Genomic DNA, 18,996 nt, shown 5'->3' with positions numbered 1-18,996 from the left:
CACATTCCGCGGAAGAATGTATGATGATGCACGCCAATAAACTACGGTATCGCACGAGACCACCCGAAGAAGCTATGCACAAACATATCAGTGATGTCCCCAGAAGTCCTCGATGCAACAGACGACCTTCCAGGCGCTTTGGTGTCCGAGTCCAACGTTGTCGATAATGCATCTTGTAGTGAATGCATCGTCGTGGTGACTTCTGACGAAATGGAAGGCAGTGTAGAGGTGGGGTTTCCCTGCGAGACGCGAGCGTCCCTGTACCTAAACCAGGTGGTGATACAGCAGTAGAGCCTCAGCCAGAACGCTCTTGCGGAAACATCAGACACAGAGCAAGTGTGCAGCAGCTTCGAGAAATGCGACTAATACCTACTGCATGCGTACGTGGCCACGCCGATATGCCGATAATTAAGCATCGTGTTTCGTGAAACTCCGAGACGAGTGAGGAAAGCGTTTTCAACAAACGTCCCTAGACCGTCACGTCTCAGAGACCATCAGAGCATATAGCCTACAGGGAAGGGCAGACGACCAGGGAAGGGAGGGGGGGGGGGCTTCAGCCCCACCCCCCGAAATTTTTTCGTGCTGTCATGCACCGCCGACCAAAACAACCACCGGCACCGGGAATCATTCTGCCTTTTGTCTACAATGTCTTTTTCATGCTCAAAAAGACATTTCGGCGTGAACATTGGGAACTCGGGCTGGATTTTGTGCCAACGCCCATGCAGCTGGAGTCACATAATGCAAGGAGCCCCATCCGAGTAGAAAGTTTCAAGGGCTTTTCAATAGCAAACAAGCGCATCGCAGAATTTTGCGGCGGAATCTACGGAGCGCATGGATTTCAATTAAAAAACTTTATGGGTATAAAGTTCTCATAAACTTTTGACGCAAAAGGTCACTGACATTTCCAAAGGCGTGCTTTAAAAGATTTTCAATTCTGGAACTTTATGGGGTTAATGCTCTTATACAATTAGGCCAACATGCGTGCACTGGAGCCCTTGTGTCCAAGCCGTTCCAGAAATAAAAGCACGCGCTCGCAATCTTCCACACAGACGAAAATACTAAATATCACCGTGACTGTGAGCTAGCAGCTGATAATTTTCTCCAAACATTTTCAGGAAGCGTGCCCAATGTGATCAATCAACTGGACCAGGGCAGGCAAAGTAAAATATGAGAAAACAGAAGAAAGTAAATGGCCTTTTATTGAGGAAATTCTCTTTGCGGGCGACAAGGTCTGGCTCTCGGTGGCCACAGGGACAGTGGTCCTATGGATTTAAGCATAGCCCCCGCTGAAACTACAGGTATTTTCAGAGCGCTTCTTCGCATGCGAGCTTATTGTGGAGATACATATCTGAAGAACCATTTGGAAAGTTGTTCCAGTAATGCCTCGTATTTAAGCCCAGATGCACAAAACCAAATTATAGAAATTTGTGGTGAAATTATGAAAGAAAGCCTAGTTGCAAAAACAGGCTGCTTCTCCATACTTCCTGACAAAACGAAGGAAATCGCTGGAATTGAACAGCGTATACTGTTTGTGCAAGGTACCTAAACAAGGATGCCAACGACATCGAGGGAGTGTTTTAGGTTTTAGCACCGGAATAGATGCCCTCTCTCATTGCGACTGCAGGTTCTATGTAAATGTGTACAAACGGCTGCATATTCTAGTCACCCTTCCAGTGACCACTGCCAGCGCAGAGAGAATATTTTTTAAAAAGAGTTTACTAAAAAAACTACTCGCGCTCTACAATGTCTGTGGAACGCATGGTTAGGCTGGCGCTTCTATACACCCACAGAGACGTCGGCATCAACGTGTCCGAAGTCATTGACCGCTTCGCTCAACTTCCCCGCCGAGAGAAGTTTGTCCTTAAGAAAGCGAAGCATCAAGAATCAATGCAAGTAAAAAGCTCTGTTCCTTCAGGTCCATAAGCTCGTAATTATGAAAACGTATGACTGTTCGTTAACTTTTAAAACCGCAGAAATTTTAGCCGTTTATTCTAGCGGTTAGCATCATGATCAAAATTATCATGCGAATACGAAAATTACGAGGACATTAATAACCAATTCTGACCGACCTTGCTCATTGAAAGCTCGGCCCACGCGGCGTTTGCCAACAAACACACTCGGATATTGGGTAGTTCAACTTGCCTCATCATCTGCGGCTTTCGTTTGTCCTTTTCTTTCCTTTGTAGCTACCTGCTTTTGCTTTTTTTTTAACCGAAGCAACACCCTTTTTTAAATTTTGGGTGCAGAATAATAGTTGCCGCTGTGCGGGCAGTTAAAATACTAATTTTCGTATTTATTTCTGCACCTTCCTCTATCATTCTAGCCATATGGTGCTGTCGCTACCGCCGCATGGCCCAAGTACATATCACGATTTCTGCTATCATAGTTTTGTTCTTGCCTGGATCGTCTGTCTTTCTATGCGTAAATTTTACTATCTGCGATTGCGCAACATGTTTATCTGCCTTGTTTGACGCATTGTATACAGTGACGTTTGCTTAGATACGTAAATTTATTGAAAACCTATACGGTGAACTTTGTTTCCAGCGACACCTTTTTTGTCATATATCAAGCTGTACCTTCGTATTTGTATATTTCATTGTATCTTCGCATTTCTAATGTATATTCTGCAGAACTCCTGCTTTTTATATGTACAGAGGTGAGCAGCCTTGTCTAGAACGCGGGAACGCCGGCTTCCGGGGCTCTCCGGAGCCAGCCAGCGACGTCTAACGCTAGCTGCTGGGTCCGACGTCTAACGGTAGGTGCTGGGCACGTTTGGGTCCGACGTCTAACGGTAGGTGCTGGGCCCAAATGGCTGCCCCCCCCCCCCCCCCCACCCCCCGAACAAAATTTCTGGCTATGCCACTGCAGACGATCAGGGAGGCATGGCGCTAGTGCGGGGCATGATTCACCCGATCCTGCCCCATCAGATCAGCCCATGCAGGTCTGAGGCAGAAAGATGTACAGTCTACACGGCTATGTCACAGCAACTTACCTTTGCAAAGCTTAATGTACGCAGGCTCAAGTTTCTCACAGAGACTAGCTCAAGGCGCAGCCCCACCGGTTGCTGTTGAGCAGACACTTTTACTTTGTGTAGCCGTTCGGAAAATGAAGATCGGGAGTGGGGAAGAGAGGCTCTTTTTCTCTGACAATAATAATGCCCTTGTGCCGCACCCTGTTGGTTGCTCGGGAAAAGTGTATCATATTCTACTGAAGCTAATAACGTTTACAAGGGGCGGTTTCTACAAAGCGATTTTATGTTTCATGGCTTGGCATGGTGCCTAATCAATATATGTATGTATGCGTTTAACTATGCACCGCGACGCATTATAGTTTCTTTGCGAGCGTGGCTAGATGAGTATAATGTGACTGTAACATTGTGTTCATGGGCGATTTAAATTGTGTGTGCGATCTCAGTGACCGTGTACACCATAGCCTATCCGCAGGGATAGAAGTGCAGTTTTCTCTCTGAATTACACAGTAAACCACAAATGTGTCTGGGACGTAGGAATTGGGTCCTTGTCTAAATCGAAGACCTGAATTTGTTCCCAGGCACGGGCGTTTCTGCCAGAAAAATGTGGCGTTGACTTAGGAAAGAGACGGCCAATAGGTTTTATCATATGACATCTAATGTATGTTGTAACAACTTGACATACCGCCCTTTTGTTTGGTCCACACATGAATAGTTGTCCTCTCAGAGGCTCTATTTGCCAGTTTCCATGTGACAGAAATATGTTTTCTAATTTTTTGAAATATAATCCTCAACTATCATGTTTGCCGCTCATAAGTGTATACCTACTTCTTGTACATTCTGATACAACTTAATTGTATTAAGCATTGGTTAATTCAATATGTCACTCGTTCCAGGCGGAAGGCCTGAGGTATGAGCATGCTGCACTTCCTTTGCGCCGTGCATGTGCTCATACTTCTGCACGTGATGTATCTGTAATTGCTCTTTGCGTTCTGCCCGCTGCATATGTCACAGAGCATGTGTTGCGAACGTAATATTTATAGCAATTGCTATGAAACTTGTACTGATAAGTCAGCCAGTCACGCGAGCTCGCTATTGTCAACTGGGAAAATCCACTACATGTTCTGTGGACTTCGATCTGCATGAATCAAGTGAGCATCTACTAGAGGTCACTTGTGTCTATCTGCGATATCATTTATAATGTTACAGCAACATCATCCGGACCGGATTTATATTATTCATGGTTTGTATTTGTAATGTTGTTTGGACAAATATGGATATCTATAGGATATGTGCAATGTTTAGAACATCACGTTCCATGGACATCTATGGAACATAAATGGTCATCTGGGATATAGTTGAAAATGAGCATGGTACTTATTGGCATGGACATCTAGTAATCACACCTCGTACTCGTATACACATACCCGAGGTAGCATACACACGTGCGACTTGATCGCATTTATTCTTCATTGACACTTCTCTTCTATGGACTCTCCTGTCAAACAGAACATATTTGTTATTGCGTAGATTGACAATAGCACTCGCTCTAATTTCTGACCGAAGTGACGTACACCCTGGAACTAACTCATCACTCGTAAGCGACGAGGTGTTTACTATACATAGTACTCGTGGGCTCATGACACTCGGAATTTGTTTGATACTGTACGCCTGATATGCCTTTATTTGCCTCTTGGGAGCCGCGAGAAGTTCGCGCAACAGCCGCGAGGTCGTTTTATAGAGAATCTGAAGACGTTACTAAAAATCCTTTATAGCCTCTATGACTTAGAATGTGAAGCATCTGGCTCTTATATATGGATGTAGATATTATATTGCCAAAATTAAGCTCCAGAAGTATGATGCAATGCGCTATACCGAGGTGCCTGCGTTCGATCGCGTAATAATCGTGCTTTTGCAGACTGAGGAACCCACGCGTCAGACTTTACTTGATGAATACCGTAATGCCACAAACAAATGCCAAGTATTTATTCTAAAGGGTCATTAGTATCTAATGCAAATGAAATTCTGTCCGAATTCGATGCTTACTACATGACATTACTTAGCGCCCCTTCTGATATTCAAAATCGTTATCGTCCAAGTGTGCTCGGCGTCGAGACCGCTTCAACTTAAGAAGAATGTGCTATTATTAGTGGTCCACTCACTCAACAAGAGATAGAGCAAGCCACCGATCCATTGCCAATGTCCAAAACGAGTGATCCTGGTAGAAGAAAGAGTGATCCTGGCAGGCTGTAACCCCCCCCCCCCCCCCCCTCCTCCCCGCCCCACGCGTCCAGACCCACCAGTCCAACGTGTACCTTCAGTGCTCTGTTCACATTGTCATTACAATTCAGGAGGTGGCTTGAGGTCGAATTTTCCTGATTAACAACACTCTATCACTGTCTTGTATTTATTCATTCACTCTTAAATTACTTCGAGCAATACGCTGAAGAAATAAACATCGCCATTATTATTATTATTATTATTATTATTATTATTATTATTATTATTATTATTATTATTATTATTATTATTATTATTATTATTATTATTATTAGGCATTTTATTTGCTGTTGGATTCCTCTGGCTAAAGCGAGGAAATTACATACTGTGCAAAGTGCTTGCTCCCCCCCCCCCCGGGAAGAGATCCTGGGTGCGCTACTGTATACCCTTCTTGAGTTTGTGTTGGGCACTCTCCTTCCACCGTACTTTCGATATGGTCCCTAGAATATTGGACGATACTTTCGATGTACTGCAGCGACGCCAGTCGACGCCTTTTCGATTTCTTTTGCCATAGCTTTGTTCAATGTAAGGGAGATGGCGCTAGCTGCTCTTTTCGTTTGTTTCTCACGGTCAGCGTTGCAAAGTTGATTCTTTATTCTATGGTTGCATAATCTTCGCCGGACGGCCGGACTGTGCTTTATTCTATGCTGTGCGGTTGCGCGTTGGCAAAATGTACTGTCGTGCCTTTTGAAACGGGCGCCGATATTTTATTCACGGCTTTAGTAATGTCGCTGTTTAGTTGGGATCCCTCTTAGCAATATTACTGCTCTAGGGACTGTCAATACCTTGCAGGTTTTTGCACTGTAACGGCGTATTATTGGGGTGTTATAACTCGCGTCAGCAGTAGTGCTATGCGCCTGACACAAGACAACGTGAGTACACACCAATTAGACATTTAACAGTACGCTGACGATGATAAAACATTTTATTCGTGTCCATTCAAAGCGTTCCGCTTGAATTACACTTGAACCTGTGACGAAGAAAAAAAAAATAGCAGTAGTATTCTACAGTTGGAAAGAAGCAAGAAAGCCGACTTGGTGCTGCTCAATGACGGCGTGCGTGTCTAGTTCCAAGTTTGAATTTTTTTTTTTTTTAATGAGTAATTCGCGCCTTCAGTTGAATTGCGAAACACCGACGTGAGCAGTTTAATATGGCGCAAAACAGCCCTTCCGTTGGCGTGCTCCTGTGGCCTAATGGATAAGGCGTTGGTCTCCGGAACCAAAGATTGTGGGTTCAAGTCCCACCAGGGGCGTTAGATATGATTTTTTTTTTTTTCATTTTTAAGTTACATTTGCTTAATTTTTAGTCTTTGTTTGATTTTGCATCTCCGTGTTATTCAGGCCCTAAAGCCGAAAGAAGTCCATCACTCTCACCGGCAGATCAAGGTTTTTCTGTGGATCGCATATCGACCGCTTAACCGATGATGATGATGATTTATTGGCATCCCCTTTGAAACGGGGTGGCGACAAATAGTCACCTAGCCTGCTTGATTTAATCAGGTATACTACACATGTTCTTTATCTCGCATTTTTGTATACCTTTTTCAAAAATTTAGCTTGTACCGCTGCCTATGATTTTAAGAGATCAGGTCGTATCCATCTTTTCCCTGCTTTTTTTCCACCAGTACTCTAATCGTCTCTTGCTGATCTCTACGGCTGATCTGTTTGTTTCCTTCCACTTTAAACCCAAGCGCTTCTGGGAGTTGCACGTTACCTACGGTTCTCGCTGGGTGGATCCCGTCGCATTCCATTAGGATGTGCTGAGTGGTCTCTGGATTTTTACTGCAGCATACACATGTCTCATCTAGTTCCGAATATTTGTTCCGATATGTTTTCGTCCTTAGGCAACCGGCTCGAGCCTCAAATAGCAAGGCACTGCCCTTTGTGTTATCGTACAGATTTTCCCTTCTAATTTCTTTCTTCTCATTCTTGTAAATCTCCATTGTCCTTTTCGTTTCCATTCTTTGCATCCAATTCACGGTCTCTATTTCTCTCACTTTCTTTCTGATGACCCCTGGTTGTCTATTTACAGTTTCGATTATCCTGTACTTTCGATTATCCTGTAACCACAGGCTCCAACCAACGCCTCCTATGAGGCGTTGCTCCAACATGCGGGGCTTGCGGTTTTTACACAGCGCGCCCGCGAATACAACGCAAATCGAGAGAGGAAAAGAACAGTACGTCAGACGGCGCGCGCATGCATACATGCATGCACTCTTGACACAAACTCCAAATGGCACAATTTTTAACCAAGTTTCATTCTTTGTACATTGTAAGAAATTAATAGCGCAGCATGCGAAGTAATATTTATGATCCCCTATGTATACTCCCCAGTGCCTCAGGCCTAGTTACCTTTGTTAGAGTGTACTAGAAATAGGCCACTCTATCCCTCTGACTCCTGTGACCTTCCCTGAATACTGTGCGTCAGTGTGTTACCCTTCATTTGCACAACTAGACTGCTCGAATTGGTGCAACAATTAAGCGGCCTGCTAAGGTGCACGAACTTGGTCATGTATCTTCATCATACTGGGAGTGGGGCCATGTGGTTGGCTGTGACCTAATTAACAGCTGCTATGTCATTAATGACATCATGTGTTGACTGCAAAACATTTTGCCCCAATATACTATCTGCTGCCGGGCCACCCATGGTGTGCTCTCCCTGGTGCAGTTAAAATTGTGGCCTCTTCCTGCATGAACACTCTAGAGCTCATGGTCTCTTTGCAATCATATGTGACGTGGCCGCGGGGCAGCATGGACTCTCTGCCAAAGTCGATTACGACTCGAACCCACCCTGCCTGACGTAATCTCCCTTCATGTTCTTGTTTCACCTGCCAATTTGTCATCCTCTTTCCTCTTTTCTTATTCTCTCCTCCATTTTCTTTCTTTCACACAGAGTCATTGCAAAAGCCTTGATCGACACATCTGCGAAAAGCAGTCTTAATCGAGTTGAATAAAGGATATATACCATTGAACAGAGCATGCGCAAGCAATATGAATGTTCGATTAAGGAACTGCAAGTGTGTCATTTCACGATATATGTTAATTGTGTATAGGTCAGGTTATAGTAGGTAGGTGTCAGTGCTGCACAAAATGTTACGGTATATGACATCATCATCAGCCTATATTTATGTCCACTGCAGGCATAGTCATTGGCCACTGTCAATGGCCATTGGCCACTGCATAGCCACTGCCATATATATAGTCATTGGCAAATAATATAATTTTGAATGAAACAGAGTTTCATAAATCAATAATGTATAAATACCAATTTTAAGGAGCCAAGCGCCTAGTGCATGGTACACTACTTGACGTGGCCATAAGCTGATTTGAAATTATTTGTGTAAGCATGCTGAAGGGCTATTTGAAGGAAAGCTTTGATCCATGCAAGTGTTAAGTTCAGCTAGTTTCATGAGATGCCTGGTCAGATGCTTTCGAATAATAGAGGAAGACTGGGTCAGCTTGATGCCAACATTTAATAGCGATGCATGAAGTCCGTGAACAAATTCGGCTAGCTGTGTGTCACACAAGTAACCCTTGCAAAAACTGTGTTGGTATTTGTAAATACTAATGTTATGATCCTCCAAATAATTTACGACTTGCAAATGTATTATATGCTCGAAAAGTTGGCATGCAGTACTCGTTAATGAAATGGGCCGCTAGTTGAGTGGTGGAGACTGGTCACCATATTTGAAAATGGGAATGACTTCAGTAATTCTTCAGTCGTGAGGAATGATACCAGTTGACAGTGTCTGTGAGAAAAGCACACCCAGTACAGTATAAAAGCTGAATGAGACGTTTTAGTGCAAAGCATTCTTTGACTCATCCCAGGCACTTTGCTATGGATAGGTAGGTTCTTGTGTGGCATTGTTTTGGGGCTCTTCTATAAGAAAGAACTCAAGTGTCTGATGGTGGGATCAAATCCTCGGCGCCCTAGCACAACAGTTCGATGCTCGAACCATGAGGCCACAATCGCACACAGGTTTCTGTTGTGTCAATGCAAACTAGCTCTTTCAGATGTCTGGCATGTGTGGCATATCACATAGCATGAGGGAGAGTACATGCACACGTGCCATGGTTTACATTCAACCAGAGACTCTGGAATGAAATGCACAAGTGATAGTCAATCTTACTTCACTAAAACCTCGTTAATATGTAGTTGGCAGGAACCGTGGATCAGATACGCACTAAGTGATATAGTACTGACTAACCGACAATGGCAGATGAGAGGCTATAGACCTACCAACCAGAAAGAAACGACGTCTTAATGCTCACTGAAACACACACACAGACTAGTTTTGTTTGGGAGCAGGCAGTGAAAAAATCTTTTATGTTCACTTGCCGCCGTGGTGGCCTTGCAGCGATGACAGCATCCTCAAACTCGGCAAGTCCATGAGCCACTTTCTTCATCAGGCCCCACTTCTCTGTAAATGCCCTCATAACGATCAAAGCACGGCTGTATCAGATACGGAAGGGCCAGCATCCACTTCCATGTCGTCCACGACGACGGCGTGGAAGCGCCAGATGCTATGTGAGCAGGAAACACGTCATGTCCACCATGTTTTGATATCAGTGGCCACTGCAGTCCGTGCAGGGGGTGCACTGCAATTTCACTATCTATAGCCTACGAATGACATTTTGCCAATTCCGTGCTTGCACGCATTGAAAAATGAAGTAAATGCTACACACTAGCTATTTGGCATGTGGTGAGCAACTACATTAAGTGGTCAACCAATACATTAAGCTCCTCTATGGTGGCAGGGTGAGGGATTCATCAGGACTATATTTAAATTGGAATTACTTATTAAGCGGGAACATATTAATGAGGTTTCATTGTACTGACTTTTGTCTGCATCACATCGCATATCAACAAGTTGCTTGTAAAAGTGAGAGCATGCAAGTTTTTCCCAACCTTTTTTCATAGCTGCTATAGTGCATTGAGACGCTGTGCTGGACCACACCAGTCCGGATCATAGCTAAACAAGTTACAACTTTGGACAGGTTAACTTTGCACCAACTAGCCCAACATAGTACTATGCTAAACTGGTTATAATGTTTCTTCACAGGAATAAAAAAAAAATTGGTCATCATGTCATCACTGTCATGTTAACGTTATTGGCATATCCGCACATTCACATCACACATACAGAATTGCTTGACGCACACAAAAACATTGGTCCATCTTTTAAAGCTTCTTAGAACCCTTGGCCAAATGATGCTGGATGGCTAGCGGCCTGCAAAATGTTTCACATAACATTGATTTCCATGTTGCATGAGATCTGCGTAATTGTTTAGTGCTTATATTGTATCTTCGCAGCCAGTATCATCAGATGTGGAAGATATGTTCACTTTTTTCAACAATGGGAAAATAACTGTTTTGTAGTAATTTTTATGCCGCTAATATGACAACCGGTATGCATGTTTTGGTTAGGATAACAGATGGTATCCTCATGTGTAAATACATGAAAAAGCATAATGCAGAAGTTGAGGACACTGTGTTTCAGGCATTACACTGCTAGTGTTATCAATAAGAATGATGTTGAGATGATTACGTATATAAATTATATGCCAGAAACGTTTCAGTTTATTTGTGAGCATTGACAGCAAGTCATGTTTGTTAAAGTGGCAGTGAACAAGACTTCAGGAGTGATTGGCATTCTTTGTTGTGTTGTTTGTTCCAATGCCAAGAATCTGCGACTATTTTTGTCTGCCTGCTTAAAGAAATGCTTCTTTTTGTTATTGAGATTACCAAGGCACAAGTTAAACCAGGGTGTTTTCAGAGATACTGGAATGTGTGAATCAATTAAGTTTATGAACATATTTTTAAACGATAACCTGTTATGTTTGACTGGGCTAGACAGGTGATTACTAGAGACTGAATTATAGACAAAAGGCCATTTCTCCTCTCACATCAGGGCCACACCTGTTTGGTGTATGAACATGAATTCTGGGTTAGAAGTGGTTCAGCACTGACTTCATTGTGCCTTTAAGTGCCTATTTCTGTCTGTTGTGCCTATATATTATGGGCCTATTCTTCCTTTTAGCAGCCTGAAAATGCTTTTTCGGGGTGCTCTCTCTGTTTCAAAAGCGCAGATGATTGCTTTTTCCAATAGATCAAGCTGGATGTGTTATTAGAAACTGTTGCTAGTGGCAACGTACCTGGCAATGTGAGCTCACAAGTTTTAAGTGCTTGCATTGTCAATGTTAGTTGAGCTTTTAGGGCCTCTAATTAGCTGCCTGACACTAGTTAGCAATGCCAGAGAAAAATATTGCCAAAAGTCGCCTTTGGCAGTGCACATTCAACTCCATGTTACACTGCCAGCGGGAACTTTAGAAAGGACCAGCATATCGAGAAAAATGCACTGCTGACTGTAGTTTGGAAAGACTGTTGACTGTGGAGCTCGTTGCACATGTGTTAGGTGGAAGCGTGCAAAGTTCGCTGCAAGTACTGTCCACTAGTTATGCGGACCCCTTTTTTGGTGCCTCTGCTTCTTTCTTATTTTAAAGAGACAACCAGGTGATGGTGGCACATCTAAATAGGTGTACGTAAGAAGATACATACTCCCGTGCTCCAATGTCTGATAAAAAAGAAACACTTTGCAATGAATTGAGTCATAGCGACATGGAAGAGTTGTGAACAGTTCATGAGTCATTACACACATACCATACCATAACACAATTTGTATGCATCCCATGTATGTCAGCAGTCTGTCTTGGACAAAAAACGTGGATTTTTTAAGCTCGAAAAAAATTTCAGAAGTTCTTGCAGATAGACGCTCAGAATATCAGAGCAAGTGAAGCCATCAAACATATGGGAATATGAAAATGCTCTATTCATCTCTGTTGATGTTGAGCACTCCTGCAAGCTTATTCAGAGTCAGAAGAAGCAGAGTCTTGAAACCGAGAACCTAGAGATTGGCGAGAACCGAGAGGTCGCAGCGGAGCGCCAGAACAAGGAGACCAGCTCAGCAGACTTTTAGAACGGACTGGCGCGTGCCGTACTTGCACCGCTAGCACGCGCCGCCCAACTTTATTCTCCTCGCCATCCGCAGCCGGCCCCAAAGCGCCGGCCGAGAGCGCCGACCTTAGCGTCCCCGCATAGCGTCAGTGGGCGCTACAAGATGATAATCATGTATGACTTTTTTGATAATCTGATGACTTTTACAATGATTTTTGAATGTACATTATTTGACTATTCTTTTCTTACTGGAACATTTGTTGATTTCAATTCATAAAGCCCAAAATTTAGCTTCTCTCATTAACCGTATAGCAGCTTATTTCTGGGCATATTTTGTGCTTTTATGCTTGCGCCACTTGATGCGCAACTGTAAGAACATAAGTTTGGCTATAAAATGAACACTTCCTGCTCATTGTGTTCGAACAAATGTATTAAACGTGTAGACTGGAGTATGTGGATTGACAAAAAAATGGGCTCTCGTGTGCCCAGCAAAGCCGTGCGAAGCAATGGTTTGCTCAATACGGTTGCTGCCTTTCAGACCTAACAAGCGCACGATACACAAGTTTCCTTACCATGAAAATAGGCTACACACATTCAATACATAAAAGAAATCGTTGTTCATGAGCAATTTATAGTGCCTATTCCAGCCCCTATCGTGCCTCAAATGAGGCTTTAAGTGCCTGTTTCAGGCACCTAAAACCGACACTTTTAGTACCTAAACATCCAGTCTCTAGTGATCACACAAGAGTTGGTCAGCAAATGAAAACAAACATTGTTGGTGTGGTCAGATCTTGCTCTTTTATGACACCTGACTTGTTTTCTTATTATTTTCTTCCTTAGCCTTTCCCGCAGCGAAACAACATTGCTGTGCCGCTTGTGGCTGGGAGTGGCGTTCACGAATGCTTACTCATATCGTATGGGAATGGCCGAGAGCCCAATGTGCGACTCCTGTAGGTGCGAGGACACCATCGAGCACCTATTGTGTACTTGCCCTAGCTACGACGTACAACGCCTCTCTCTCAGGACAACTTTAAATGGACTGGACTCGAGACCGTTCTCCGAGTAAAAGATACTCAGACCGTGGCTACACCCGTCACTGGCACAAAAAGCAATGCGTGCGTTAGTACAGTATTTGAAGTGCACCGGTTTAAGAGACCGCTTATAGTGTCGCAGTGCATCGTCCCACATGTACTCAGTACTCACTCTCTCCCTCTTTTCCTCTTTCTATTACCCCTAGTGTAGGGTAGCAAACCGGAAGCTCGTCTTGTTGACCTCCCTGCCTTTTCTCTTCTTGCTCTCTCTCTTCTTCCTGTTAAGCGAAATACCAAAGCAGCCAGTGATTATATCGCTACGGACCAGTATTTACGATGACGAAGAGGCGAGCAGTGCGAAGACGACGACGACGATTAGAGACTAACATGGGCTGCTGCCTCTTGGCCAAGTATGGCGTATTTGTTTGTAAATAGTATTGTTACAGAGCGATCCATACATGGATTAACGCGATGCTTGGCAGAGCGACAAAGACGACGATGAAGACGCTGGCATTTGGGCCGGATCGGACATCTCTTGCCCTAGCCTCCTCTGTATATATATTGTAAATATACCCTCCGCCTTCATCTCGCTTCCGTCAGAATATACTTGTATATAGCTTCTCGTCTGTGTCTTCCTACATAACATATTTGGTGGAGGTGGGCGTTCTGTGTACCTCGTCACAGAGCTTCGCAGTGGACGGTACGTCGAGCCTTCCGTCATGGCTCCCGGCAACGATAGCTCGACTCAACCGGCTCCGACACCTGCTGCCACTTCGATGACCTACATCTCTCTCTCCGCTCCCCGTGATCCTGGCGTATTCTTGGAAAAAGATGGGGAAGACGTCGAGGACTGGATCAGCCTGTACAAACGCATCAGCACCAATAACCTGGCAGGACCCTACTATCAGGCTCGCTATCATGCTATCATTATCAGAAAGAGCAATCCAAGTGGATTGTTTCAGAGTAAATATCAGGATTATGTGTTAGAATAAGCTCTAGAATGTTACTTAAGGTTGCTGAAGAGTTTGTTGGAAGAGTAATAATTGGGAGAACAGTAAGTCAACACAAAACTGTAAAAAATTTACTTGACTTTTCACCATATGTGCAGTAACCACATGCACAGGTTATTGTTGCAAGCAGAAATTAGAATTGCATGACAGCTGTACAAATCAAGCTTCTGTATACCATCTTTTCGTGCTCAAGTGCAGATGTAATTGGAGACAGCACTGTGTTAACCCCAAATAAACACTACATACATTTTGTGAAGCTCTGTTACCGCTAATTGGGAAATGTAGAAGATTGCGGCTTCACAAGTGAGGTCTGCAAATGGCTTTGTTGAATTTCCCGCGTTCTTCCTACAAGAAAGAAGAGGACAAGGATCGGACGAGGGAGCGCTGAGCGCGTTCGAAAGAACAAGCAGCGTTCTTGGACGTTCTGGGCTGAGGCGGACGCTAATAAACGCCTGTCTGAGTCTCGAGTTTTTGTCTGCTGTTCCGTGTGCCACGTACTCTAATATTTGGCTCCAGAGGGAAGTCGACAAGCTGACAGCCACAGTGGAGAACCTGTCCAAGCAGCATGATCGCTTGCTTGTGGAGAGGGACAGCCAGGCTCGCCAGATTGCCCTGCTCACTGAAAAACTCAAGGAAAAGGATAAAGATACACAGACTGCCCACTTAACACGCCGAGCTACAGAATCACACATTGACAAGCTGCAAGACAACCTAAACAGCAAGGAGAGTGATGTCGTGAGGCTCACATGTCGAGTGAGAGAGTTGGAAACAGAAGCTGCATCAGGAGCCGAGTCCCATTCCCACCTCCTGCAAGAAAACCAGAGGCTTCATGAGAACTTTACACTTGTGGCGAAAGAGCACAAGAACATGGCATCTGACTTGGAGAATGCTGTACCACAGAAGAAAGAATTTGAACTTCAAATCCAGGAGCATGTGATTAAAGTGGCCAAAATAGAAGAGCTCCTGCGTACAAGGGATCGAGAGAGGGAAGATCTTTTGAACCAGCACCGGTCCCTTATCTCGGCCAATGCTGATCTGCTGACTCAGGCCGAGCAGAGCGAGAAAGAACAGGACAGCAGTGATGCCACACTCAATAGCCTGCGTCAGCAGCTTGCACGACACATGAGTGTGACGACAGAGCAGGAGCAGAAGCTGGCTTCACTGGGAGCAACTATGGCAGCCTTGCAAGAGTCCCTGCAGCACAGCGCTGCCGAGGGAAGTCGGCTGAAGGAGGAACTTCAGAAGAGCTCAGACATGCGCGCAAGGCTCGTCGAGCAAGTGGAATCGCTTCAGGACCAGCTCGCCAAAGAACAAACTGTCAACAATCATATTTCTGGGCACTTGAGGCGCCTGACGGAAAACTTTTGGAAACGATGGACCAAAGAGTACTTGCTCCAACTTAGATCTGCACACTTCTGTGACACACGGAGCAAGAACAATGTTAAAGAAGGCGACGTTGTACTTGTACATGCGGAAAACCTTCCACGCCAAATGTGGCAACTCGCAAGGGTGATTGAAGTCTACGCAGGAGAAGATGGATGTACATTTAACTGTTAACTGCCCAATTGGCACTAAAATTACATTTGTGATTTCAGAATTGCGTTCCATTTACCAGTGGCGTACCAACTATTTCTCGAGGGGGGGGGGGGGGGCAAGGGGCAAACAGAAAGAAATCTGACCGCTCTCCTTCTCGCTCGCTCGCTCCCTTTCTCTCTCTCTCTCTCTATATATATATATATTGCGAATGACTATTACAATAGGTGAAAGAGCCTGGAAATGCGTCTGTCAGTTGTTTTTATGTTTAACAGACATAGACCTATTTATCAATCACACATGGTGAACTATGGCGGCCCGAAAAATTATTTGAATTTGCATTTATTTATTGAAACTATATAAAATTTCAAGATGATGCAGGAACAAAAGGCAATGAGTGTCTCGCAGAGGTCTCGGATCCCGCCCAGTAGCAGCAGTACAGTGCACACAAAAAAATGTTCATTTGCTACAAACTATATTAATATTTAAACAAATAATTGTACTTGTTATTTAAGTCTACAGCCTAAATGTATCGCTAGTTTAGGTAATAGTATTGTCTAGGTTCTCCGCAACGAAGTACAATCAACATAAATTACTTGCAATATTCACTAGAAAAAATGACAGCAGATGTGTGCAACAACCTGATTTGCAGCGAAGGTGTTTCTTTCGAACAGTTGCAATAAAACTTACAATTTCTTGTAATTATATTGCATACATTAAAAAGTTGCCCGTATATGATTGTACCATTTGAAACTTTGCCCGCATGTAATCCTTTAGAGCACTTCTTGTTTGGAATCTTTAAAAAGCCAGTAATTCATCAACACCCACGTTACTTTGCCATAACATTTACCATGGTGTCCTCACTCCCTACTTCCCTCCCTCACCCTCGCCCTCCTTATTCAATTTCTGCTAGATTTGATATCAGTTGAGTTCGCAGTTCTGCCAGAGCAACGTGATAAATTATTTGTTCGCAAAGCACATTTATAAAGCTCCGGATCATTTGCATGCGTAATTTACTGCAAATGTCATGATTAGTCCCCTGTCTTTAAAGTTTACCTACATAGTGTCCTTAATGCACCCTTTATTTTCGCCAAATGTAAATAAAATGTCTTGCTTAGTTCACCGAGGACATCGCTATAACCAACTCTGAACATGTTATTACGCCTGAAAATAGGGATAGAAAAACTACGGCTCAGTAATTTTTGCAACGCTTCTAGCTAGTTTAGGAAGGTAAAAACTTTGTCGCACATTGCAGTTACCATGTCCCTCTCCCCTTCCCACAAAATATAAACCTGCTGTAACCTACAGTTGTGTTGGGACACTGGGAAGCATAGCTGATAGCCACCATATCACACGCTTTAACACTTGAATAAAAATATTTTTACAAAAAAAGTCACAGGCCTGCGCGGCACACGCAGCACAGTAACACGTAAGCTGGTTGAGCGGTGCAAGAGTAGCTCCAATTTCGGCACCACGCACAACAAGGAATTCGCGGCAAAGTGTATTGCCTCGATTTTGACGAGAACGATCTGAACTGTCTGCCCGGTGTAGGCGTCGACGGCGAGCTGCGGTTGTAATGCTCTCTGCACAGCAGTCTGCTGAGCCCGTTGATGCCTGGTTGTAGCCGCGCACGTAGCTCTATGATTCGCTTCTTCAGCAGCTCTTCGTACCTTGCGAGGAGACGCCATAATGTGTACCGAAGAGGTACCGAGAATAGATGGTGCAAATCTAACATCGAGATAGCGTTGATTGCTCGCCTCGTCTGAATCGCATCTCATCGCACGTGGCAGTTGCAGGCACGTTAACTAGATGGCGCCACCACACTGGCGGAGGCTCAGGTCGTCTGCGCTTGCGAGGCGCTGGGCGCGTATAAAGAGAGTTTTTCTTCTGCGTGATAGCAAGCGCTTGCATGGCTCAGTGGTAAAGTATCCGACTCCCACGCAGCGGGCCTGGGTTCGATCCCGGTGGAGAGCGGGTACTTTTTCTTCGCATTTCTGGCGATAGCGGCTACGGCGCGGCGGCGGCGGCATCATCGCGACCAGAAACGGCTATTGGAATGAGTCCATAACAGCTTACGCTGTAAAAGGCGGTGTATGATCCAGCCACATTTAACTTCGCACAGAGAGTTTCCATAGCATACTACCAATTTTCGCGAAATAAGCCAGAAACATTAAAACTACGCGACACATTGCACTTAAAATCTGCCTATTCCTTCAAAGTATAGAATACCTGAAACGCAGAGTTCTCTTTGGACCTTGGGAAACCTAGCAGCAGCGTGATACTTCCTAACAATTGGTTAGGAAACCTGTATTTGATCAACACGCATTTACTATTGCACCCAATCTTGGCGTATTGTTCCCCTTATATTCTCAAAATTTGACCTCAGTTATAGTTGTAATTATGCCAGCGCAGACGTCTAAGTTTTACACCGCTTGTAAAACAGACTAATAACGCAATGGACCACTTGCACACATATTCTACTGGAAAATGGGCATTTAAACCACCCATTTGGAACATTGCCTGTATACAGATTACTCATATCATGCCCCTAATTATCCCCAGATATAAACAAAATGCCTTGTTTAGCTCAGAGAGGACACTGGAGAAACAAACTATGAATCTCGTATGACGCACGAAGACACATGACAAACAAGGGTTCAGTAATTATCTGCAACACTTGCATGAAAAGCAGGAAAGAGAATGTTTTGCAACACATTGCGCCTAAAATTATTTCTATTTTCACGGAATTTCAACCGTCTCTCATGCAGTTGCTTTAGGAGTCTGTGAAACATTTCGATTAGCGGCAGTACGACTCCCTGGAACGCTCTAATGGATACTTTCTACAAAGCCTGTAATGAACCTACACAGAATAAACATTTATCGCTCGTCACTCAGAACATTTCTTAGTACTTCAAATAAATAAGTCCACAATGCCCCGCATAGTTCACCAAGGATACCGGGAGGAAAACATCTAAATGCCGGGTATAACGTGTAAAAATTGGGAGAAAGAGACTTCATTAACTGTTTTCGGAGCACATAAGCAACCTACACAGTGCAAATTTTCTATACACGCCACCAAAAATTGGCCCTCATTTTTTCAAAATATAAAACATCTGCTGTTCTTGCTCCGGCTGGGATAAAATTATTAGTGTAGCTCTTATTTAAAAACAGCCTGAAAATGAAATCGACAAAGTCAGAAGTGACACAAGCATTTAGAAAA

General features: G+C 44.0%; 1 protein-coding gene and 1 non-coding gene across 2 annotated transcripts; both read left to right on the top strand.

Annotated features, from left to right (window-relative positions):
- The first annotated feature begins 93 nt into the window (after positions 1-93).
- Positions 94-15,800, top strand: LOC119462236 (polyamine-modulated factor 1-binding protein 1-like). Its single transcript, XM_037723582.1, has 2 exons — positions 94-228; positions 14,760-15,800. Exons 1-2 carry the CDS (start codon positions 94-96, stop codon positions 15,798-15,800), a joined length of 1,176 nt encoding a protein of 391 aa, XP_037579510.1.
- On the top strand, positions 6,428-6,500 carry Trnar-ccg (transfer RNA arginine (anticodon CCG)). Its single transcript has one exon. It is a non-coding gene; the product is annotated as a tRNA-Arg (tRNA).
- Positions 15,801-18,996: the final 3,196 nt, after the last annotated feature.

Source organism: Dermacentor silvarum, chromosome 8 (assembly GCF_013339745.2).
Source record: "Dermacentor silvarum isolate Dsil-2018 chromosome 8, BIME_Dsil_1.4, whole genome shotgun sequence".
NCBI lineage: Eukaryota > Metazoa > Arthropoda > Arachnida > Ixodida > Ixodidae > Dermacentor > Dermacentor silvarum.
The sequence above is the reverse complement of the archived record's forward strand: the minus strand, read 5'-3'. Positions and strand labels throughout refer to the sequence as shown.